At 44.8% G+C, this 25,707-nt stretch overlaps 1 protein-coding gene across 6 annotated transcripts in view; it reads right to left on the reverse strand.

Annotated features, from left to right (window-relative positions):
- Positions 1-25,707, reverse strand: part of RGS7 (regulator of G protein signaling 7) — a 143,751-nt gene that overhangs the window by 11,005 nt on the left and 107,039 nt on the right. For 2 of the 6 annotated variants that reach the window (XM_038760823.1, XM_038760828.1), the window contains 8 exons: positions 23,915-24,013; positions 21,069-21,130; positions 18,697-18,807; positions 17,995-18,120; positions 16,121-16,307; positions 13,961-14,050; positions 11,116-11,196; positions 3,197-3,879 (listed from right to left, as the gene is read on the reverse strand). In XM_038760823.1, coding sequence (XP_038616751.1) covers positions 11,122-11,196; positions 13,961-14,050; positions 16,121-16,307; positions 17,995-18,120; positions 18,697-18,807; positions 21,069-21,130; positions 23,915-24,013 — 750 coding nt within the window. In that variant the 3' untranslated portion in view covers positions 3,197-3,879; positions 11,116-11,121. Of the gene's footprint in view, positions 1-3,196; positions 3,880-7,441; positions 7,476-11,115; positions 11,197-12,363; positions 13,234-13,960; positions 14,051-16,120; positions 16,308-17,994; positions 18,121-18,696; positions 18,808-21,068; positions 21,131-23,914; positions 24,014-25,707 lie in introns of those variants that run through there. The other 4 variants (XM_038760824.1, XM_038760826.1, XM_038760825.1 and 1 more) reach the window with 4 other exon arrangements.

Below are 25,707 nucleotides of genomic sequence, written 5' to 3' on the forward strand. Positions count from 1 at the left end.
TCCAACCTTATTAGCTTCTATTTCTATCCTTCCTTCCTTCCTTTCCTCCTCTCTCACTAGCCTGTAACCTCAGTGCTATCTTTGACTCCTCTCTCTGTCATTCAACCCACCTATTCAATTCATCACTAAATCCTGTCGGTCCCCCCTTCACAACATCACTAAAATCCACCCTCTCCTCTCCATCCAAACCGCTACCACGTTAGTCCAATCACTCATCCTATCCCTCCTAGATCACTGCATCAGCCTCCTTGCTGACCTCCCAGCCTCCCGTCTCTCCCCACACCAGTCCATACTTCACTCTGCTGCCCGGATCATTTTTCCATAAAAATGTTCAGGACATGTCACCCCCTTGCGCAAAAACTCCAGTGGTTGTCCATCCACCTCCGCATCAAACAAAAGCTCCTCAAAATCGGCTTTAAAGCCCTCCACCACCTTATCCCCTCCTACCTAGAGAAGCAGCATGGCTCAGTGGAAAGAGCCCGGGCTTGGGAGTCAGAAGTCATGGGTTCTAATCCTGACTCCACCACTTGGCAGCTGTGTGACTTTGGGCAAGTCACTTCACTTCTCTGGGCCTCAGTTCCCTCATCTGGAAAATGGGGATTAAGACTGTGAGCCCCAAGTGGGACAACCTGATTTCCTTGTATCTACCCCAGCGCTTAGAACAGTACCTGGCATATAGTAAGCGCTTAACAAAATCCAACATTATTATTATTATTACCTCACCTCGCTACTCTTCTTCTACAGCCCAGTCTGCCCAAGTTGCTTCTCTAACGCCAACCTTCCACGATGCTTCTGCCTCTATCTCGAACTATCTCACCGCTGACTTCTAGCCCCTGTCCCGCCTCTGGCTTGGAACTTCCTCCCTCCTCTAATCCGACAAAAATTTACTCTCCCCCCTTTCAAAGCCTTATTGAGGGCACATCTCCTCCAAGAGGCCCTCCCAGACTAAGCTCCTCCTTTTCTCTTCCCCCACTGCCTCATCCTGACTTGCTCCCTTTTTTCTTCCCCGCTTCCAGCCCCACAGCACTTATGCACATATCTGTCATTTATTAATTTGTATTGATGTCTGTCTCCCCAACCTAGACCATAAGCTCGTTATGGGCAGGGAATGTGTCCGTTTATTGTTATATTGAACTCTCCCAAGCATTTAGTACAACATTCTGCACACAGTAAGCGCTCAATAAATACAATTGAAAGAATGAATGAATGAATTAGCTCATACCTACCCCAGAACTTAGAATGGTGCTTGACGCACAGTAAGCGCTTAACAAATACAATCGTTATTATTATCATTACTCTGACTCGCAGGCCTGTGCTCTTTCTACTAGGCCACGTCGCGCCTCATAAATCTTGAGGCTCTCCACCGCCTCATGAATTGTTCCTGAGATTCCGGATATGATCTTTGGAGAAGGATCACGCTTGGCTCTTCCTCCTTCTTGCAGTTAGGTCGAACGCATGTTCTCCATTAACCCTCCAGGCTGAAGGGCAGGCATGAATTAATCAACAAACACGATTAGCCGATGGCTCGATGTTCTTAACCGTTTCAGATCAATCATTCATGAGCCCATGAAACTTTGATGGGCTGATTGGTGAGCTCCAATGTCGGGCGTGTCAAGCCAGATTTTGCGTGCTCTTGTCCTGATGGGCTTTAACCGGAGAAGAATGCAACGAGAAAAGGGAACAGAGGAAACGCAGGATTTACTTTCACCGAGACGTTCGTCTCATCTCTGTATTTTCCCTTCCTACGTGTTCCGGAGTTGGGGATTGGATACCCGAACTTGTGCATAAAAAACCCAACTCCTTTATTTTTCCTCATAGATTCCCAATTTTCTGATTTTTTTCTCGGGACCTTCCCTGTTTTTCTAGCTGCCTCATTCAACTCTCGCTCTCACTCTTATTATTAGTACTAGTATTACAAATAATTATTCATTCATTCATTCAATCGTATTTATTGAGTGCTTACTGTGTGCAGAGCACTGTACTAAGCGCTTGGAAAGTACAATTCAGCAACAGAGACAATCCCTATCTAACAACGGGCTCACAATCTAAATAATTACTAATAACAATAACAATAATGGTATTTAGATTGTAATATCCGTGTGGGACAGAGACTGTTTCTAACTTGAAAATCCTGTTTCTACCCCAGTGCTTAGTACAAATGTCTGGCACATAGTAAATGCTAACGAGTACCATTAAAAAAAAAAGCGTTGTGCTATGTAGCTCTAGATTGTAAGCTCGCTGTGGGTAGGGAATGTGTCTGTTTATTGTGATATTGTACTCTCCCAAGTACTTAGTACGGTGGTTTGCACACAGTAAGTGCTCAATAAATATGACTGAGAGAAGCAGCGTGGCTCAGTGGAAAGAGCTCGGCCTTTGGAGTCAGAGGTCATGGGTTCAAATCCCGGCTCCACCAATTGTCAGCTGTGTGACTTTGGGCAAGTCACTTCACTTCTCTGTGCCTCAGTTACCTCATCTGCAAAATGGGGATGAAGACTGTGAGCCCCCCGTGGGACAACCTGATCACTTTGTAACCTCCCCAGCACTTAGAACAGTGCTTTGCACATAGTAAGTGCTTAATAAATACCATTATAATTATTATTATGACTGAATGAACGAATGAATAAGAGCTGATGTGTATGCAAAATAATCAGGTTCTATGCAGCCTCTTTCTCATGAGGGGCTCACATTCGAAGAGGGAAGGAGAGAGGGCGAGCAGGCATTTTGTCCCCATTTACAGATGAGGAAACTGACACACAGAGAAATTAAGTGATTTCCCCAAGGTCAGCCAGTAGGCAAGTGGTAGAGATGGGATGAGAACCCAGGACCCCTGATTCCCAGACCTGGGCTTTTTCCACTAGTCACACTACTCACAGTATATTCTAACTTGTCTGGGGCACAGACAAGTGAAGTGACTTGCCCAAGATCACACAGCAGACAGGTGGAGGAGCCGGGATTAGAACTCAGGGCCTTCTGACTCCCAGCGGCTTCAGGATTGAATCTGGTGATCAGATAACATGGAAGTGCCCACCCCAAACAGCAGCAGTCTTGTTCCTGCCTTGGTCCCTCCCCAATCCCGATCCAACATCCTATTCTGGATTCACTCTGGATAACAGAAGAATTAAGCTGGCCGGTTTCCAAGGCTGCGGATCTGTTCGCCTTCCTGTTCAGCAGCGAAATCCAAAAGTTACGAAGAGAACCGAGATTCTGCATCTTTTAATGAAAGGTAAACTGACAATATAAACATACACAAATTTACAGAGGAGGGATCGACTTTAATACATTTGGAGAAAAAAGGTGTCTTTCTTTAAATATGGTATAAAAATAAAGGCAAGAAACGTGAACGGAGAATTGTACAGACAACAGACAAGGACAAAGATTTCTTTCCAACTGGGAATACATCGGTGAAATGAAACTTTCTGTGCTAGTTTACTCTCCAGTAAATATGATGCCCTATGGATATTTATTAGTTATATGGTCTTTTTACATTTCCTCCGGATGTGCGATGGACGATATCTTTCGTGAATGAACCGTGGGCCTAGCAGAAGCTTCTCTGAAATGTTTTTGTTGTTTCCACCATACTTGAACTTGTAGGAAAATAAAAGACACGAATCCAGCTTGATATGGAGGAGGAGGTGAGCAGACAACGTTTTGAAATGGAGGTATCGAGAAGGTAAGGTCCCTCAGAGTCGTTAATGCCTTAGTGTACGCAAGAGAAAACAAGTCCTCGGTTCATGCAAACGTCCTGTCCACTGCTCCACATAATCAATGAGCTACAATGTATGTATAATGACTCAAGCCTGCTTCCATGCTACAACACGAGATCCTTTTAGTAGGGCTGAACTAGACCGGTTATAACCTCTTTGATGTGAGCGGTTTCCCCTGAGGAAAAGATAGAGAGACAAAAGGAAAAAAAAAAGGAAGAAAGAAACAGAAAACAGAGGCATGATCACTGCAAACCCGCTCATCATTGGGCCCTAGGGACATGGTGATGGCACTCTGCAGAGCTGGAAGTCAGAATATTGGAATAAAGCGATCCGGCTTAACCTTCAAGGCAGCACAGAGCATGTACCCCAACTTCAGCGGGCTAAGGAGCCCCCACCCCAAATCATCGGATGCAACCACTCCTGTGGATGTGCCAGAATTACGTCCATTCCCACCAGACTCACAAACTTCTCCTGACGTGACTGCTAATTCTGAGCTCACTGTGGGCAGTGAATGTGGCTGGTTATTATTGTATTATACTCTCCCAAGTGCTTAAGACAGTGCTTTGCACACAGTATGCACTGGAGAAATGCAGTCGAATGAATGAATGCCCTCCCGAATGATTAGTAATAATAATAGTGATGGTACTTGTTAAGCGCTTATTATGTGCCAAGCACTGTTCTAAGTTCTGAGGGAGATGCAAGGCAATCAGGTTGTCCCACGTGGGGCTCACCATATTACAGATTAATCCCCATTTTATAGATGAGGCAACTGAGGCACAGTGATGTGACTTACCCAAAGTCACACTGCTGACAAGTGGCAGAGCCAGGATTAGAACCCACAACCTCTGACTCCCAAGCCCAAGCTCTTTCCACTGAGTACCGTGCTGTGCCCGTAGTAAGCGCTCTCAATAAATACCACAGATAGATTGATTTTTTTTGATGGTTTGAAGAAATCTGTGGAGGTGGGAGTGTTAGCTTGAGTCTAGTTGACTGTTCTTGAATTGGAATAAAATTTGAATAAAAGACCACACCCATGCTGGACTTTACCATGAAAAAACATCTGTCCATATTTGTATGGGCGTGTATGGATCCTTCCGTAAATGACGCTAGAGTCCATCACCTGTCCTTCATTGTAATGACAGCAGGGATTCATTCCTTCGTTCAGACGTATTTATTGAGTGCTTACTGTGTGCAGAGCACTGAACTCAGCACTTGGGAGAGCACAACAATAAGCAGACACATTCCCGGCCCATAACAAATTTACATCTAGAGGGGATACTGACTGTCAATTCTGATGCACTCTCCCCATCTCCCCAGTGCTCTGTACAGTGTTCTGCACACAACAGACATTCAATCAATACGATTGATTGATATGCCTCAAGAATCAGAACTCCCTTTTCATTTTGTCTAGGCTAGAATGGGAGTGTGATATTAAGGTTTCATCATCAACCTCTGAGAGGTTAACAATCCACAAACAGCATAATCACCTTAACAATAATAATAATAATAATAATCATGGTATTTGTTGAGCACTTATTATGTGCCAAGCACTGTTCTAAGTGACTGGGTTGAAACGAGGCAATCAGGTTGGACACAGTCCCGGTCTCAGCTGGAGCTCACAGTCTTAATCCCCATTTTACAGATGAGGGAACTGAAGCACAGAGAAGTGAAGTGACTTGCCCTAGGTCACACAGCAGACAAGTGGAGGAGCTGGGGATTTGAACCTATGACCTCTGACTTTCAAGCCTGTGCTCCTTCCACCCAAATGACCTCATGAATCTTAAGGAGGGTGGAAAGATACTAAAGTTTCCACGATCTGGCTTGCAGATTGGAATTGGTTGACTCTCTTTTATCACTGACGGGGGACCCTAAAATGAAACAGAAAGGCTTGCAGAAGTCATCCCCAGTGAGTGTTCAAAAAATACCGCTACTACTTAATGGATAGTCAGGTGCCCCTAAGGCCTAATATGAGGCTATTTGGCTGAGATGGGGCCATTCCAATTTGGACATCTCAGGCAGAAAGTCCATATTCAGATACGGTTTAAGGCTAAGCCGCAGCGTGGCTTATTGACTAGAGCACGGGAATGGGAGTCAGGAGGACCTGGGTTCTAATCCCAGCTCTGCCACAGGTGTGCTGTGTGGCCTTGGGTAAGTCACTTCACTTCTCTCTGCCTCAGTTGCCTTGCCTGTAAAATGGGGATTGTGAGTGGGAGCCCCACATGGGACAGGGACTGTGTCCAACCTGATTAACTGACATCTATTCCAGTGCTTAGAACAGTGCTTGGCACATAGTAAGCTCTTAACAAGTATGATTATTATTATTATTCCTATTGAAGATGAACTCCTGATAAAATGTCTCTGGCTTGGCAGATGATTTCTTCCCCTGCATAGATTGCAGCACTTGGATTTTAATCCTGGAGCCAGCAGGGAGGCAGACAGTACTTTTAGTGCAGACAGAAAAGCAAACACATAAACTCCTTCTAGGCCAAGGAAATTCCTATCCAATTCAGCCCATTCCACATATCAATCACACAATCAATCAGCGGTATTTACTGAGCTCTTAAAGTGCAGAACACTGTACTCAGCTCGGCACCCAGAGTTGGTTGACACATTCCTCGCTCAATCAGTGGTACTTTATTGAGCACTTACTGTGTGCAGAGCACTGTACTAAGTGCTTGGGAGAGTTGACTGATGCATTCTTTGTCCGCAAGGAGCTTACAGTCTACAGGATATGGGTTACCTTGTGGGTTTCTACGGCTTATCTCCTGTTTCAAAAACCATGCTCTCCGTTCATTCGTTTGTTCACTAGGTGATATTTATTGATTGCCTACCACGGTCAAAGCTCTGTACTAAGCGCCTGGGAGAGTAATGAAAAGCATAAATAAGTTGTGATCTCTGCTTCCCAGGTGGCTCCCCATTTAAAGAGGATTGCAGGGGGAGGCATCAGACGTGTTTGCTTCCTTAAAGGGGTCAGTTCTTTCCGCACGAGCTCTAGAAAAGGGCCAGAGACCAGAATTCATGGGCACGATACCAAAAGTGATTTTTATTGAAAATGAAATACGCTGCAATAGCAGCAAGAGGTGAAAAATCCGAATTCCAGCCATCTGGTCACCGTCCTTTTTGGCAATACTTCTTAAGCAGGGGGTACGTTCCCTTGCTAATTTTGCTAGGTTGGAAAAGAGGAATTTTTAGAGCAGAACGTCTAAATTTCAGGTTCCAAAGCTGGTGAGGGAAAGCCTGACAATTTCTGGGGGCAATGGGTTTACCACTGTGAATCACAGCACTCTCTATTCATAGACCTAGACGGACACCGACTTCCTCCTGCTTCGGGCCGTAATAGCCTGCAATAAAAACAGAAACCTGCAGAGAAGGGTTAAGTAGGAATTCTGGAAAACTGGAAACCAAACAGAACAGAAGCCACAAAGAGATGGGGTAATCCAGAGAGAGCGAGTGACAACAGATGGACTGTCCAGCTAAAAAAAAGCAGCACGGAAACAGCTTGGAACCCAGATAAATCTCACACCTTCAACGTCTCTGTATCATCTGAAGCATCACACTTTCCACCCGGTACAGGGACAGTGGCACAAACAGAGATGTTTCCAAACCCTTATTGAAAATTTGCTCTATGTCAGGAAAGAAGAAACGTAGCCTAGTGGCTAGAGCAAAGGCCCGGGAGTCAGAAGGAGCTGGGTTCTAGTCCCGGCTCTGTCACTTGTCTTCTGCATGACCTTGGGCGTGTTGCTTCATTTTTCTGGGCCTCAGTTCCCTCATCTGTAAAACGAGGATTAAGATCGTGAGCCCCATGAAGGACACTGACTGTGTCTAACCTGATTATCTTGTATCTACCCCTGTGCTTTATACAGGGCCTGGCATATAGTAAATGCTAAACAAATACCATTTTAAAATACAAAATTCTCCAAGTCCAGGACTGGCTGGATTAAAAAAAAAAACAAAAAACTACCCTGGTTATTTTTCTGGCATGAGGGTCGTAGGGCAAACTGCCAGAGTATGGAAGCTTCTTGAGGGCAGAGATAACACCTACAAACTCTACTGTCCTCCGCCAAGCGCTCAGTACAGTGCTCAGTACACAATAGGCTCTCAGCACATACTACAGAATGATTGAATAAGGAGGTCATAGCAACATGGGAGAGATTGGGCCAGTTGAAAGATGAAGACAAGGAGGGTGATGGAATTTATAGCTGTAAGGTCGGCGAAGAGCCACAGATCAACTTCTTCACCCTCCCCACCTAGGCGTTTAATCCTTGAAATAGATAGTGCTGCAGGGAGAAGGCTGTATTTATTGGCTCGGATTAAAGTCCATGTGGAAGCTGAGAGGTAGTACCTTTGCCAAATTAGAAGGCCAGAGGCCTTTCGGGATGTGCGGAGGGGGTGGACTAGGGCCTGAGGGATCCTAAAACTTTAATGAGGAAACCAAAAATGCCTAGCACTTGAAAAATCCATTTTCAAGATACCTCAGACGTACCATGGCCTTTCTTTTCAGATCCCCTATTTCTTTTCTGCAACTGCCCATTTTCTCCCACTTAGATTGCAGGGCAGGAATCAGGTCTCTGAACTCCTCTGTTCTCTCTTAATCAGTGGCATTTACTGAGCACTTCCTGCATACGGAGCACTGCGCTAACCACCTAGGAGAATACCACAGTGTTGGTAGACATGTTCCCTGTCTACTGTGGCACTTCCAGCCATCAGATCAGTGAGCAAGTGAAAAACAGTGGAGACAGAGAGAGTCTGGCTGTGGAAAAATGAAGAACGGCTACAGAAGTAGAGAAACTGGGTGAAAGTAAGCATTGACATAGAACACCATGAGAAGCAGCGTGGCCTAGGGAAAACTGTATGGGCCTGGGATTCTGAGGTCCTGGGTTCTAATCCCACCTCTGCCACTGGTCTGCTGTGTGGGAAACACACTTCACTTCTCTGTGCCTCAGTCCTATTGTTCTCCCTCCTATTTAGACTGTGAGCCCCATGTGGAACAGGGACCGTGACCACTTTGTAACTATTCCAGTGCTTAGAACAGTGTGTGACACATAGTAAGCGCTTAACTAATACGATTTCAAGATAGGGTTCGCCTCGAGCAATTCCGTGGTCTTGGGCTTCCTGGGCATTTTAGGATCCGTGGACCCGTGCCTTCAGACACACCTGACACAGATTAGCCCTACACACCATGGGAGTGTAAACTCCAGGTGGGCGGAAACTCTGTCTCCTGCTTCTGCTGTACTTTCCTTCACTTTCTTCTCTCTGCTTTCTTAGGCTCCAGAAAAAAATCGTCTCATGGACCCCAAGAAGATTCCACCACAGGACTCTCATGCAGAGCACGGAGAGCCCGCTAATCTCCTTGTGAGATTTGCAGGTCAGTCAATTAATGGGGGTATTTATTGAGAGGTTGTGAAGTGCAGAGCACTGCACTAAGCACTTGGGAGAGTACAGTGCAATGTAAATAGTAAACTCGCTCCATGCTCGTGATGAGCTTACAGTCTAGTGGACTGCAGATTTAAAAAATGGGAGCATATAGGGTGGGCGAATATCACATTGCTAATTGCTGGATGAGGCAAGCGAGGAAGTCGGAATGTTTGACTCAGGCTCCGGCATTCTGTCCTGTCATGTTAGGTCTGGGTTTGAGTGAACTTAAATGGCAATTAGCATACATCACACTCTAGGAAATCAGACTTCCCCAGACACTTCCAATCAAACAGGGTAAGCCCAATGTGGGCAGGGATTGTCTCTCTTTATTGCTGAATTGTACTTTCCAAGCGCTTAGTACACTGCTCTGCACACAATAAGTGCTCAGTAAATATGATTGAATGAAGGAATGAATGATGGAGGGCCACAAACACAATTAAGGAAATAATAGCTGAGGTGGGTTGAAACACATAATGGAGAACAGTCAACTTGTGGTGGAGTTTTCAATCCTAATTCATCCTGTCTACTGGCTCTAGCAGTGGTATTCATGGGGGGAAATTCCAGGAAGCACTTAATTTCTTTTCTCTTAAATCCTTTAGTATTGGAGCAGGTGCAGTGCAACTCAGTAAGAGTTCTTCGAGGCTCTCCTCGAAGTCTGCCCAGATCCACGGTTTTCTTTAGGTGCTTAGATCAGTCACATTTAATTCAAGATCCTGGAGATCCTGTTGGTTTGGGTTATTTGACTGCTAGCTCTATGTTAGTCAACATAGAGGGTTGCACTAAAATCAATCACAGGAAGCAATATTACTAACACCATTACTACAACTACTGCAGTTCCCTCTAGACTGTAAACTCATTATGATTGTGAGGCGCTTAGTATGTGTCATCACTGTTAGAAGCTCTGGGGGAGATACAAGTTAAATGGGTTGGACACAGTCCATTACCTGCTTGGGGCTCATAGTTTAAGTAGGAGGAGGGACAGGTACTTATTTAATCCCAGTTTTACAGTTGAGGAAACTGAGACACAGAGAAATTAAGTGACTCAATGAAAATCACACTGCAAGCAATCAACAAAGCCAGATTAGAAAGTAGATCTTCTGACTCCCAAGCCTATGCTCTTTCCACGAGGCCATGCTTTCAAAATAAATCATCCATGGATTGGCCCTTCAGAATCCATTTCTCTAGTCTAAATACATCAGGAAAAGCGATAAGCACAGTCCTTTCCCCAGTGCCCTGCTAAAGTCCTGCAGACTCTCTCTTTACAGCACCATTTCCACTGAAGACACTCCAATTTGACCATCCCAATTCTTTAAATTCCTGACTTAAGGTCCAAGTACCAAGGGAAAGATTCAGGCACCTGCATCGGTCTCCTTTACTCTTATATTTCCATTACAAAATTACAATCGCAAAGTCTGACCGTTAACTAGATTTGAAAAGGCTCAATACAGATCCGTCTCCGACAATAATACACACATCACAGTGCAGCATGCTGTGACATCATCATCAAGCAAAAAATTGGGGTTTTTGTTTCAAAAGGCTTTTCGAGGGTCCTAAGGCTCTGAGTTCAGCTCTTCCCTCCTCCAGAGTGATTTTCTTCCCAGGCACGTCAGAGTTGGAATTGAATTTCAACCTGAAATACCCCGAATCTACCCCACAAACTCTACTAGAGGTGAAGGATTCCCCTCCAACCCTCACCCGCCCCCGCCCTTTAACATGGCAAGAGGGTTAACTTTTATCAAAACATGGAAAACTTCTAGAGCCTCTTGTCCCAATATTTACCGATTTATTCCCAATCTGCTTTCCCCAACCCCCTCAGGTAAATGAAAAACAAAAACCATTATCTTTGCTGAAGGTGATATACTTCCATTTCAACACACATAGCTCCACCAAACTGTCACAGCAGAAGCCACAACAAACACACGGGCAACATGGTACTAACCGCACGGTTCAACACATGATGCATGACAAACTCGAGTATAAACCAAGATTGTTCTACCTCTTTTCATAACAGGTTAGTGCTGGCCCTCATTGTTGGTGTACAGTTTTTATGGCATGGGAAAATAGGGATGTTTCTGCCCTATAAAGATAAATGCGTTGGTTGCTTTAGTTTGAGCCGGCACAAAGTTGGAATCACCCAAAGGTACAAAATGCATAACCGATCGGTCGGATCACCTCACCCCTGGACCTTGTGAGACAGAGTAGGGAGTTGGTTAGGGCGAAAAACGAAGCTTCCATCCAGCTGTACGCAGTGGATTTCCAAATCGAGATTTTAGTGTTTCCCTGGTTAACGTTCCCAGGAGCTACCAAAACTCTGCTCCCAAACTTCGCACTTCTGCAGAAGCTGGGCAAAGGGCCCTGGTTTTTTTTTTTATCATCTTAAGTCTGAGAAAGGGTCTTTCTCGGGGTGGGGGGGTTGCGGGGCGGGGAACACAGCACAACGGGAACATATGGCCTTCCTACGTCAAATATCTGGGAGGAATCTTAGGAGGTCTTCCCAAGGTTGGAAAAAACAAGTTTGGGAATTCTCCTTTTTGATGACAGAGGTCACGCTTCTTGAAGGGCCACATAAAAGTATTCGTTTCAAAGTGGGGATTTCCACCTATTCTTGGTGACACAAATCACTACAAGGGAGATGAGACAGGAGGGGAGCTTGAGTAGGAAGCTGCCCTTTCCCCCCCCCCTTAAAAACTGGATGTTGTGCCACATCCCCGGCTCGATCTTGCCATGACATCCAAGGAAAGGGACGAGGGTGAGGTCTGGAAGGGACAACGCCTCGTCTGGCTTACTGCAAGACACTTACCACATTGCATGTGAATTTCTCAAAAGATGTTCGGCGATCCATTGAGTTTTCCAACTTATATGAGGGGGAAAAAATAACCGAGAAAAGGAACCAAAAGGAAGGAAAACAAGGAAAAGATAGAGTAGAAAACAAAGGGTGATGAATGGAGGACAGCAACAGAAAGCTCAAGACACAAATCAAAAAGGCAAAAGGGGGATGTAGAGAGTTGCTAATGGAGTTTGCAGTTCCCATCATGGGATGGGGGGACTTTTGGCAGTACAACATTTCCCCCAAACAGCTTTCTTCTTACAGATTTAACTGGCCTGATTCTCAAGTGAAAACAAGTGAACGAGGGACGGGAGTGTGTAGTCCGTGTGAATGTACTTGCATTTCAACAACCCGAAGACTTCAAATACAGAACGGAGGCTGTCCAGAATTTTCTCAGAATTCACTATCCAAAGTAAGTCTTTGGAAACAACACACTTTACTTCCATTTAGTACTTTTTGCCAGTTTATACAAGTGACCGTACATTGGAGATCTTAACTAGCCCGAACAACAAAGAGGTACACAAAGTTATGGTTTTAGCATAAAGATCGCTGTCCGGTAAGATTCTGTCAGTGTGGGCTAATGTGGCTCAGATGACTGATGTATGACTGACAGTCCTTTGCTCATGGGAAACGCAGCCACTGTCCTTTTAGTGCTCTGTTGTATTTATTCCCTGTTGTGTCTGGAGCTGTTTTCATTTCTGCCTCCTGCTGGGCTGAGCGCTTCGAAGTTCTGGTTCTATAAAAGTTACTTCAGTTCCAACAGGAGAATGCCAGACTGATCTTTCTTTTGTTTTGGTCTCACTGCTGTCCACTGTTACGCGCATGGTCTGAGGATCTGCTTCTTTGTTTGGTCGCTCGTTCTCCTTAGGTCTCCCTGAGGGAAAAGTAGCTAGGGCAAAAATTGCTCCCATGTTGGACCGTTAGCTGAGGCCCTGTGTTCCCACGTGACATTAAACGGGGCACAGAGACGGTGTTTGGTGAAACTGCTCTGAAATTTGGAAGTTGCGTTGATTGTCAGTGCAGGGGTCTCACGGTCTCCAAGAAGGTCGGAGGCTATAATGGCACTATAAAACTTCAGATGGTCTAAGTCTTGATGTCCCAATGACACCACGCTCTGTCAGTCTCTGGACAGGAAGCCGGTCTTGTTTCTGAAGCCCTGCTGTCACTGGGCAATGGGTTGCCATGGTAGCAGAATTGAATGACAGTTCTGTGTAGCTGTAGGTGATTGTCGGTTGTGTATAGGGCTTGTCAGTTGCGGGCTGAGAAGAGGCTTGGGTTGTTTTTCGGCTGTCAGTCCATATCATTTGGTATCAGAGAGGTCAGAAAGGATCTAGAAGCATCTCCCGATCCACGTTTAAAAAGGGACAAGTCCAACCTTTAGCCTTCCAAAGACTAGGTATTCATGGGAGGAATGAACTTCAGGGTGGTGGAATGACCTTCTAACTTGAATGAATGCAAAGCAATCTCATTTATTGCCCCAAGTTCAGCGTGGCTCATCTTTGCTAGTTTACACCGCAATCCCGCCCAATGAGAATCGGCGGATCGATTAATGACTTGATGCTTCAACCGGAAGCCCGCCCGAAACACCGGAGGAACCGAGATGCCGTACAATCCGCGGGGACTACCCTCGCTTCAGATACGGGGACAAACGCGTCCCGTGGTGGGTGGCAGAAGAGCTAACCCTCTTTAGGGTGAAAAAATCTGACGATTTTCTCCTCATATCTTGATTATCCCCCCCAACTCCCTTTCCTTTCAAGGCTCTGGGGCCCAGAGGCGTTCTATGAAATGGAAGGAGTCGGTCATAAACTCTAAAAGGCACACATACACATGCAGGGGAATATAAAACAAACAAAAAAAGGGAAATCATATTGGGAAGATGTGAGGAGACTCTTGGAGACTGTGAGCCTCTCTACCTACCAGAAATCCAGCAGAAAAGATAGGCCTGGCAGATAAGACTAAGCAAGACAATCACCACCAAGTACTGTGGAAAGAAAAGAGCCAAAAGAACCAATACCTTTTTCTTTGCCTGTAGCAGCTCCTGGTAGGCACTGGATCGTATAAAACGTGGATAGGAGTCACTTTTCATCAGTTTGTAAATGTGCTCCTAGAAATAAACAACAGTTTGGGTGCAAAAGGATTCTGGGGAAGCCCGGAAGGAATTGACAACCTTTCATGACCTCATTCGTTCATTCATTCACTCAGTCGTATTTCTCGAGCGCTGACTGTGTGCAGACCACTGTACTGAGTGGTTGGGAAAGTAGATTACAACAATAAACGGGGTCCCAGCTAGTGTGAGATGATGAGGGCTAGATGGTCATGACTTTGGGAACTGGTCACCCTGATATTGTTGCTGCCCTGAATCTGCAGAGCACATTCATTTTTTTTTCCAAGCGCTCTCACATTAATTTTGTCCTCAAAGCACCTCTGTGAGGTAGGGAGTGCCAGGTATTATTATCCCCACTTTACAGATGAGATCAGAGAGGCTAGGTGGTTTGCTTAAGGTCACACAGCATGCAGTAGCCGAGCTGGGACTTGATTCTCAGATCTCCTGATTGTTCTTCCCTTTCATAGCCAGGAGAAGTGGCCGGTCTAGCAGAGCTTTGAAAAACTCCTCAGGTGACCTCCTAGCCCACTCACTGCCTGTTGGATCATAGGATGGCAATTGAGTCTGGAAACTCCAAAAATCAAACTGGGAAAGAGGAGGCGAGGTGTAGTTTCACCCTTCCCTGGGTAGCAGTGTGGCTCAGGGGAACGAGTGTGAGTCTGGGAGTCAGAGGACCTGGGTTCTAATCCAGGCTCCATCCCTAGCCTGTTGCCAGACTTTGGGCATGTCCGTTAGCCTCTCTGTGCCTCAGTTTCTTCATCTGTACAGTGGGAATAAGATCCATGCTCTCCCACCCTTACATTAGGAACCCAGGGTTGGGATAGGGACTGCGTCTGATTTGCTTTTCTTGATTCTGTCCCACTGCTTAGCCCATAGTAAGCCCTTAATATAGACCATAACCTTTATAAAATTCACACATTAGAGTCTGTGAAATAATTTCGAAACAACGAAGCCCCTTTAAGTGTCTTTGATTCGTGCAGTTTGGTCCAGGGCTCGAACTAATCTCAGGAGCATGGTCTAGAGATGGTATTTGTTAAGACTTTGAATCAGAGGGGCTGGGTTTTAATCCACTACTTGCCCGCTGGGTGACTTCGAGGAAATCACTTCAATTCTCTGAGCCTCAGTTTCTTCACCTGTAAAGTGGGGATTTGGTACTTGTTCTCCCTCCCCGTAGTCATGTGGAACAGGGACTGCGTCTGATCTGATTGTATTGCGCAGGCCCCAGAGCTTAGTACAATGCTTGGCACATAGTGCGTAGGGTTTTTCCTTTTGGGGCTAACTTGCCATCTCAAATAATAATAATTGGTATTTATTAAGTGCTTAGTATGTGCCAAGCACACCCTGAGGGGTGAGATATTAGGCTGTGAGCCCATTGTGGGCAGGAATTGTCTCTGTTGCTGAATTGTGCTTTCCATATGCTTAGTACAGTGCTCTGCACACAGTAAGTGCTCAATAAATGCGACTGAATGAATGAATGAAGATAAGGTGTCTTGTGGGCTGGGAATATGTCACTTGCTGGGTTTACTTCTTAGGAGCTTAGTATAATGCACTGCACCCAATGCTGTCCAATAAATGCTGTTGCTACTAATACTAGCTGTTGCTATTACTACTACTACTACTACTACTACTACTACTACTACTACTACTACTACTACTACTACTTCTACTACTACTACTACTACTACTATTATTATTCATCCTATTATTATGTAGTTAGCACCCCTGACTGAGCCCTCCTTTTCTCTTCTCCCACTCCCTTCAGTGGCGGCGCCCTGACTTGCTCCATTTATTCATCCCCCTGCCCAGCCCCACCCCACTTATGTCCATCTCTGTTATTTATTAATTTCTATTAATGTCTGCCTCCCCCTCTAGACTGCTATGGGTGGGGAATATATCTATTAACTGTTCTTTTATCCTCTCCCAGTATAATTGCACACAGTAATCACTCAATAAATACAACTGAGTAGCTACTACTACTGCTGTCACTGTAACCGCTACAACTACTGCTACTACTACGGGCTACGATTAGAGAACTACCTAGTCCTTTGAAGCTCCTGGTTAAACACTGACCTGAGCATCTTCAAAAGTGTACCGTCCCGGTTCTTTCACATTCTGGGTGGTTTTGTCATAGCTTTTGGAGTCCAGGTTAATGGCACTGGGGGCTCCCGGAGCCAGAAACTCCTGCCATATTTCCTGGACCCTAGTGGGAACTTCTCGGATCGTTCTCTTCTTCAGGTCTTCCACGGCAAGCCAGAACCTGCAGCCAAGGGGGTAGAAGAGTTAGACCATGATATAGAACGTGTCTGTTATATTGTACTCTCCTTGGCACTTAGTACAGTGCTCTGCACACAGTAAGCGCTCAGTGGATACCACTGATTGATAGACACAATTTTTCATTGGACTTTTCTGGCCGCCCAGACAACAAGAAAGATTCTCCAACAATGTCTTCCCTTCCCTTCATGAACAAGGACTTGTGGGCTTCTTTCCTTCACTCATTCAATCATATTTATTGAGCACTTCCTGGGAGCAGAGAGCACTGTACTAAGCTCCCTGGGACAGACACACTTCCTGCCCACAACGGGCAGATAGTCTAGAGGGCTTCTAGAGGGGAGACAGTGAAAGTATTAGCGAAAAGCATCTGGAGTATCAATCAGTCATATTTATGGAAAGCTTACTATGTGAAAGGGACTGTACTAAGTGCTTGGGAGGGTACAGTATCACAGAGTTGGTAGATGTGTTCCCTGCCCACAGAGAGCTTACAGTCTAAAGGGGGAGGCAGATATTAATATCAATAATTACATTATGGACACATATATAAGTGCTGTGGGGCTCAGTGAAGGGGTGAATAAAGACTGCAAATCCCAATGCAAGGATGATGCAGAAGGGAGTGGGAGAAGCGGAAATGAGGGTATTACGTATATGTACATAAGTGCTGTTGGGCAATAATAATCAGTGCTGTAGGAAATAATAATCATCAGAGGTTAAGTGACTTGTCCAAGGTCATCCAACAGACCAGGGCAGAGCCAGGACTAGAAAGCAGTTCCTCTTAATCTTCCATCTGGTTCCCTTTCCACTACAGCATGCCAAGGCCACCTTGGGTGGGTTCTTCACTTGCATGATTATTCGGCAATCATTTGGGATATACACTCATCTGGGAGACAACTTAGAAGAAGGTAATTAGAAAGGAAACAAGTCTTTCTTCCCAGAATGACTCACTTTGATGTCCTACGCATTAGAACTCCTTGCTGCAATTAAAGCAGCACCAGAAAAATCTCGGTTTTTGTGCCAGTCGCCAAAGTCAAAAACAAGAGCCACATTGTGAATCACCAATCAATCAGTCAATGGTATTTATTGAGCACTTATCAGGTGCAGAGCACTGCACTAAGCACTTGAAAGGACAAAACAATTTAGTTGGTAGACGTGATCCTTGCCAAGAATAATAATAATAATAATAGTGATGATGATGATAGTATTTGTTAAGCGTTTACTATCTGCCAAGCACTGTTCTAAGCTCTGGGGTAGATGCAAGGTAATTGGGTTGTCCCACGTGGGGCTCACAGTCTTTAATCCCCATTTTACAGATAAGGGAACTGAGGCACAGAGAAGTTAAGTGACTTGACTAAGGTCACACAGCAGACAAATGGCGGAGCCGGGATTAGAACCCACGTCCTCTGACTCCCCAGACCATGCTCTTTCCTCTAAGCCACGCTGTTTCCCGTGAGCTCGTCGTGGGCAGGGAATGTGCCTATTTATTGTTCTATTGGACTCTCCCAAGCACTTAGTACAGTGCTTTGCACATGGTAAGCACTCAATAAATACTACTGAATGAATCGAATGAATAAGGAGCTTACTTTACAGTATCTCCTGCCAACATGAAGATCCTCATACACCCAGTAGAGAGTGTCTACCACCGGTGGGAAGGAAACAGGCCGAAAGATCTTTACCTCAAGTTTTCCGAGCTGAATTCGGACTCTAAGAATTTGAGGAACTGTTCTCTGCCCACGGGATCCTTCAGTGCCTCGTCCATGCCGAAACCCCATCGCTTCACTCTCTGTTGGCCGGGCTCTTTGCTGAGAAATGAAATAAACACACACATACACACACACCCGCCGCCTTCACACCATTCTGTACCCATCTTCCTCAGCTCCGATTTACTTCTGAAGCAAGACTGGGGCTCTCTGGACTTTACTCCCGAGGCAAGATGAGGAGATAAAGGTGAAAGGAAGAGACCAAGGGTCCCTCCCACTACACCCCCGAAGGATGACGATTTCTAGTGGGGTCTCGTGGGATTTAGGAGCCCTAGGCCAAATTGGAGAGACGTGGGACATATGGGATGGTTTTGGGATTTAAAGCGACACCACATCTCGTCTTCCTAACATGCTTCCGGATGCTCTTAACAACGCTACTGACCACTCAGGCCTTGGGCCAAGGAAGAAGGATCTCACCCCCAAGTAAAGGGAGACCCCGAGACTGAAGCGCATAACTGTGGTCTTGACATTTTGTCCTCTTCCCCACTTCCCTTGAGCCCCTTGTCAAGGATCAACACCTTCAAGAAGGAGACCTCACTGCCCTTTTGGAGCTCTGCGTAGGACAAAACCGGCGGCTATTGGCTGCTGGCGGGAAAAGGGAGAAAGGAAGTGACCCACCTTGCTTCCAGCTCCCAGAAGGTTGTGTCGTCTGACATCCAGGGATTTGAGGGGTCTGGTGGCACTAGAAACGGATCATATTCCACGTACTGCTCGGTGTAGCTTAGCAGACTGGGAAAGGCAAAACATCATGGGTTAGCAGGTGCCCCCGAGCCTTCCGGGTGGGGCCATAGCACTAAATGAAGATGCCTTCCTGAGGAATTCTCGCTCTCCCTGGATTATAATATCGAGCTGGGCTTCATCGCTAAATGTTCAGGGGTCATTTTTTGCTCCTCTACGGCAAAAAGGCCACATTCAGTGTAGTCTAGCGGAAAGAGCACAGACTCAGAGTGAGAAAATGTGGGTTCTCATCCCTGCTCTGCCAACTGATCCAAGCCACCTTAATCCTAACACCTAATTTAGAGAAGCAGCATGGCCTAGTAGATAAAGCACAGGCTTGGGTATCAGAAGGTCCTGGGTTCTAATCTGGAATCTGGCCAGTTATCTGTTGTGTGACCTTGGGCAAGTCACTTAACTTCTCTGTGCCTCAGTTACCTCATCTGTTCAATGGGAATTGTGACTGTGAGTCCCATTTGGGACACAGACCAAGTCCAATCTGATTAGCTTGCATCCACTTTGGGGCTTAGTACAGAGCCTGGAACATAGTAAGCCCTTAACAAATAGCATTTAAATAAAAACCTTGAGCTTCCATTTCCTCCTCTGTAGAAGGAGGAAAATACCACCGACTTCTCCGTCTCTCCCAGGGGTGTTGGGGGGATAAAATGAGATAAGTAAAGTGAAGCTTCTTGTAAAAATAAAAAGTACTATTCAAATTCAGGTTACTGTTAATTAATCACCATCATCATCATTATAATGATACTTTTTATGCACTTACTAGGTGCCTAGAACTTTTCTAAATGCTGGGGTAAATACAAGGGAATCAGGTTGGACCTAGTCCCTGTCCCACATGGGGCTCCCAGTCTAAATCCCCATTTTCAGATGAGGTTTTTGAGGCCCAGAGAAGTTAAGTGACTTGCCCACGGTCACACAGCATAGAGGTGGTGGAACCAGAATTAGAACCCAGGTCCCTTTGACTCCCAGGCTCATACTCTATCCACTAAGCCATGCTGCTTCTCACAATCATGATCTCCAAATGAATGAGGCCATTAAGTATCAATTCTCTTCCAATCTTGGGTGAGCTGACCATCTTCCTTCACTTAAATGAAGTGATTTTCTCCCCAGATTCAAGGGCAGGGCTAGCCTGAACCAGTCAGATCACGGAAGCCAGGCAGGACTAAATTGTACATATTTGTTACTCTATTTATTTATTTATTTATTTTACTTGTACATATCTATTTCATTTATTTTATTTTGTTGGTATGTTTGGTTTTGTTCTCTGTCTCCCCCTTTTAGACTGTGAGCCCACTGTTGGGTAGGGACTGTCTCTATATGTTGCCAACTTGTACTTCCCAAGCGCTTAGTACAGTGCTCTGCACACAGTAAGCGCTTAATAAATACGATTGATGATGATGACTATTATATATCGGGAGCTCCTTGAGAGTCACTGTCTGTTTCTAATTCCCATCTAATATTTCCGGGCCTGGGAGTCAGAAGGATCTGGGTTCTAATCCTGGCTCTGCCACCTGTCTGCTGTGTGACCTTGGGCTAGTCACTTCTCTTCTCTGGGCCTCAGTTACTTCACCTGTAAAATGGGGATTAAGACTGTGAGCACCATGTGAGGCAGGGACCGTGTCCACCCTGATTACCATGTATCTACCCTAGTGTTTAGCACAGTGCCTGGTTCATGGTAAGCACTTAACAGATACTACTCCTACTACTACTACTACTATTATTATTATTGTTATTATTAAAACTGGGAATTGCTGGTGTCCTGAAGTGTCAGAACTGGCAAACAGTGCTCTTTTGGGAAAGACAATCATCTTGTCATTTTAATAATCATTTTTTTCTGACTTTACTCATGTGTTTCCAATTGCTTATGATGATGATGAAGATGATGATGGTATTTGTTAAGCGCTTACTATGCACCAAGCACTGTTCTAAGTGCTGGGGTAGATACAGAGGAATCAGGTTGTCCCACGTGGGGCTCACAGTCTTCACCCCCATGTTCCAGATGAGGTAACTGAGGCACGGAGAAGTTAAGTGACTTGCCCAGAGTCACCCAGCTGACAAGTGGCAGAGCTGGAATTAAAACCCATGACCTCTGACTCCCAAGCCCGGGCTCTTTCCACTAACCCATGCTGCTTATCTCTCAGCCCCATCTGTAACTCCGCCTCCTTTCCTCTTGGGTTCATTTTCCTCTACATCTCTCGGTTTTTCTCTCAGAAAAAAAGATAATCAAGAAACGAAATCCAGCAATGTGGCAACAGGCCTACCTGTCAGCAACTTTGGACATTTTTAATCGGTGCCGGTCTAACTGTATTTGCCAATATTTTATCTGCAAAAAATGAAGAGTGAGACGGTTACGGAAATACTTGTTTCTCGAATTCTGTCCACTCCCAAATCAAGTCGATCAAACAGCGGTGAAATCAATCAAGATTCTAGACCGTGAGCTCTCCTTAGGCATTAAACCTGTCTACCAACTCTACAGTACTGTCCTCTTCCGAATGCCTAGTGCAACGCTCAGCACAAAGTGAGAACTTAATAAATGCTGTCAATGGACTGAACGGTATCCATTGAGCGCATACTGGTTGCCTAGCACTGTAGTAAGCTCTTGGGAATGTACAACAGAAGCGAAAACAACTGATCACTGCCACAGAGGTCTTACGACCTAGTTAAATGGGTTTCTAATTTGGAAGTTTGATTATTTTGAACTCTGAGCATGCTCTCCATTCCTGAACCATAATCTTCCATTTCCGTACCTTTCATACTCAGGGGGGTTGCATGGAGCAGGGAGAAGTCTGAAAAGCCTCCTTTCGACAACGTGGCTTATTTTATCAGCATTATTTTGGCTGGTTGCCTTCAAGACCAGTTGTCACTCATAATTCATCATTATCATCCTTTACACCTGTCTTCCCTCCTATTAGGTTGAAACCTTCTGGTGGGCAGGGAACGTGACAAATCTTTGTTTTGTACTTCCCAAGCACTTAGTACAACACACTGCACCCATAGGTGCTCAGTTATAGTAATAGTAATTATAGCATTTGTTAAGTGCTTAGTATGTGCCAGGCACTTTACTGAGCGATGGGTTAGATTCAAGAAAATCAGGTTGGGCACAGTCCCTGTCCCCCCGGGGGGTGCAAGGTCTCAATCTGCATTTTACAGATGAGGTAACTGAGGCCCAGAGAAGTGAAGTGATTTGCCCAAGGTCACTCAGCAGACAAGTGGTGGAGCCGGAACTAGAACCCAGGACCTTACGACTCCTAGGTCTGGGCTTTATCCACTCTGCCACGCTGCTGTAGTAATAGTAATACTACAAGAAGGAATAAGTCCGATTATATGCTTACTGACCCAATCCTTCACAATGCTCAGCATATACTAAATGCTTGATAAATCCCATTAATAATAATAATAATGGCATTTATTAAGCGCTTACTATGTGCAAAGCACTGTTCTAAGCACGGGGAAGCTTACAAGGTGATCAGGTTGTCCCACGGGGGGCTCACCCTCTTCATCCCCATTTTGCAGATGAGGTAACTGAGGCCCAGAGAAGTGAAGTGACTTGCCCAAAGTCATACAGCTGACAATTGGCAGAGCTGGGATTTGAACCCATGACCTGTGAGTCCAAAGTCCAGGCTCTTTCCACTGAGCCATGCTGCTTCTCATTACTGTTTACTCATTACTCATTCTCCATTACTGTTATTACTTAGTGGACCGGGATTACCAAGAAGCCCGGGCAAAAGAAAAATGCAGAAATAAGCCAGGTTTAGGCTCTCTCTGACTCAGAAAAGATTAAATGTTCTGTATACAGTTTCAAAATCCCGGTGTTTCATCATTTTTTTTTAGTCCATAGACTAATTAAACAATGGTGTGGTCCAAGTGAATACAGTAATTTGGAACAAGCCTCTCCCAAAACATTGGTACAGATCATAGAGTTTATCAAAGGTCTTCCTATTGAAGAATAATGCTAAATTCATTTCTAGAAAGTCACAGGGACTTTTCATTAAGTCCCATTAGGTAAGCAACATGGCGTAATGGATAGAGCATGGGCCTGGGCGTCTGCTCCTCTGCTTGTCTGTCGAGTGGCCTTGGGCAAGTCATTTCACTTCTCTGTGCCTCAGTTACCTCATCTGTAAAATGGGGAGTAAGACTGTGAGCTCTATGCAAGACAGGGACTCGGCCCAACTTGATTTGCTTTTATCCATCCCAGCGCTTAGTACAGTGCCTGGCACATAGTAAGTACTTAACCTACACCATAACTATTATTATTATTATTAGGTCAGTCCCGATTAATTCAAAGGAGTCATAGTTTTTGGTCTCTAATTTTCCCTACAAAATTCAAGTTGAAGTGAAGCTCATTCGTAGCAATTACCAACTTTCTCCCATTTCTACCTCATGAATTCATTGAATATAATTGACACTTTCTGGGGAAAACGCTATCTCCAAGTCCTCACCTAGAAACATTATGACACATGAAATCTCTTCACCGAAAAGCTTAGTGAAACCCCTTTCTCAATTCCTCTGCTTCGCTCCAAATGTGAATCACGATTTCAGGGTTTTCGATACTGTATCGTTTTGAATAGCACCAAGAACATTGCTGGTGTGCATTTAAAAATACAAGTATTTCCAGGAAAAGAGACAACTGGAAAGAAGCCAGTGGCTGCATCCATTAAAGGATTTCACTATTTCATAAAACAGCAACACGGTTCATTAGATTCAACTGGCAAACTCTAAAACATTTCATAAAATCAAAAGTACCGAGCTCCTTGAGGGCAGGGACTTTGTCTATCAACTCTGTTATACTGTGCTCTCCCAAGCACTTAGTACAGTATTGGGTACATGGAAAGCGCTCAGTAAATACCACTGATTGACTGGATGATTTTGAAAGAGAACACACTACCGATTTTCATTTTAATACTTTCTCTGTCTACTTAGTCTACTGGATTCTCCCAAGTGCTTAGTGGCTGGTTATTGTTATACTGTTCTCTCCCGAGTGCTTAGTACAGTGCACTGCACACAGTAAGCATTTAATTAATATGACTGAATGAATATAGAGCTCTGCACACAGTAAGGGCTCTCTAAATACCACCGATTGATTGGTTTTGAAGGAAAGTTTGCAAACCTGTTGGTGTAACTCATCTTCTGTTGGAGGCTTCGTTTCCGGTAAGGGTGTGTGGGTTGGGCTGTGACTTCTGAGGTCATTTTGTAATCCATAGACAGACTAATTCCCACAAAAGACAAAAAAAAAAGAGAGTACAAGTTCAAAACATCAAACCTCTAGGGGTCACCTTGAAGAATAAATAACTAATGATTAGATTGGTGCCAACATATATATATATATATTATTTAAGCACTCACTCCCGCATTTCCACTTTTTCCCTCCTTTCAATCAGGAGACTGGCAGGAGGAAAAATGAATGCTATTTTTAAAAAAACACCAATAAATAATAAACACTAATTCGTTCATTCATTCAATCGTATTTATTGAGCACTTAGAGAGCACTGTACTAAGCGCTTGGAAAGTACAATTCGGCAACAGAGACAATCCCTACCCAATGATGGACTAGTAAATGGTGCCAATAACTAATCGATATTGATAAATCCCATCGATTGAGCAACTAATCAATCGATGCTATTTACTTAGCACTTACTGTGTACATTGTTTGTAATCTGTTTCAGTGTCTGTCTTCCGGCTAGATTATGAGCTCCTTAAGGGTAAGGATCAGGTCTGCCCACTCTACTGAACTTCCTCAAATGCAGGGAATGGGTCTATTTGTTGTTATATTATACTCAACCAAGCGCTTAGCACAGTGCTCTCTAAGTGCTCATTAAATACGATTGAATGAATGAATGAATGAATGCCTCTGCACCCAGAGGCACTCTATAAATACTATTGGTGGGTTGACTGACTGACCGGGATGAAGTCTAAAATGTTCAGAAAATACAGATGTGACTCAAACGAGTCAATATTGACCATTTTCATTGATATTTTAGATCTTTTTTTTGAATTACAAAAAGAAACTGGACCAGCTGAATTGTTTAGGAATGTACCTCAAAAGCTCCTTGAAGGCAGGGGTCCAGTCTACTACCTCAATTTTAGTCTCCCGAGCACTTAGTACAGTGCTCTGTACATGGTAGGTGCTCAATAAATCCTCCAGCTTGATAATGATTGATCACAGGACTAAACTGTAGCCCTTGAAGTTTCCAGCGAGAGTTGACAACAAGCCGAAGGACATTCCCTTTCACCAGGGGGTGGTAAGCACAAGGGATTCGTTTCACCGGGAATTTGGGCAGGCAGAAGAGATCACTAGATCCAAGATGGGGTCGATCCAAATTTGGATTTGTGGGTAAGTGATCCCTAAGCACATCTGGGATCATATTACAGTGCTAGTGGTTTGTGCCATGACCTTCACGTTCTCTCTTTCCCTCATCTCTGCCTGTCATGTTTGAGAAGCAGCGTGGTTTAGTGGGTAGAGAATGGGCCTGGGACCCAGAAGGACCTGGGTTCTAATTCTGACCCTGCCTCATGTCTGCTGTGTGACCTTGGGTAAATCACTTCACTTCTCAGGGCCTCAGTTACCTCATCTGTAAAATGGGGATTGAGAGTGTGAGCCCCATGTGGGATCGGGACTGTGTCCAACTCGATCTGCTTGTATCCGCTGCAGCAGTTAGTAATAACAATAATAATAATGATGGCATTTATTAAGTGTTTACTATGTGCAAAGCACTGTTCTAAGCACTGGTGATCAGGTTGTCCACGGGGGGCTCACAATCTTAATCCCCACTTTATAGATGAGGTAACTGAGGCACAGAGAAGTGAAGTGACTTGCCCAAAGTCACACAGCTGACAAGTGGCGGAGCCAGGATTTGAACCCATCCCATGACCTCTTCCTCCAAAGCCCAGGCTCTTTCCACT

This window comes from Tachyglossus aculeatus, chromosome 19 (genome assembly GCF_015852505.1).
Source record: "Tachyglossus aculeatus isolate mTacAcu1 chromosome 19, mTacAcu1.pri, whole genome shotgun sequence".
In the NCBI taxonomy this organism is placed as follows: domain Eukaryota; kingdom Metazoa; phylum Chordata; class Mammalia; order Monotremata; family Tachyglossidae; genus Tachyglossus; species Tachyglossus aculeatus.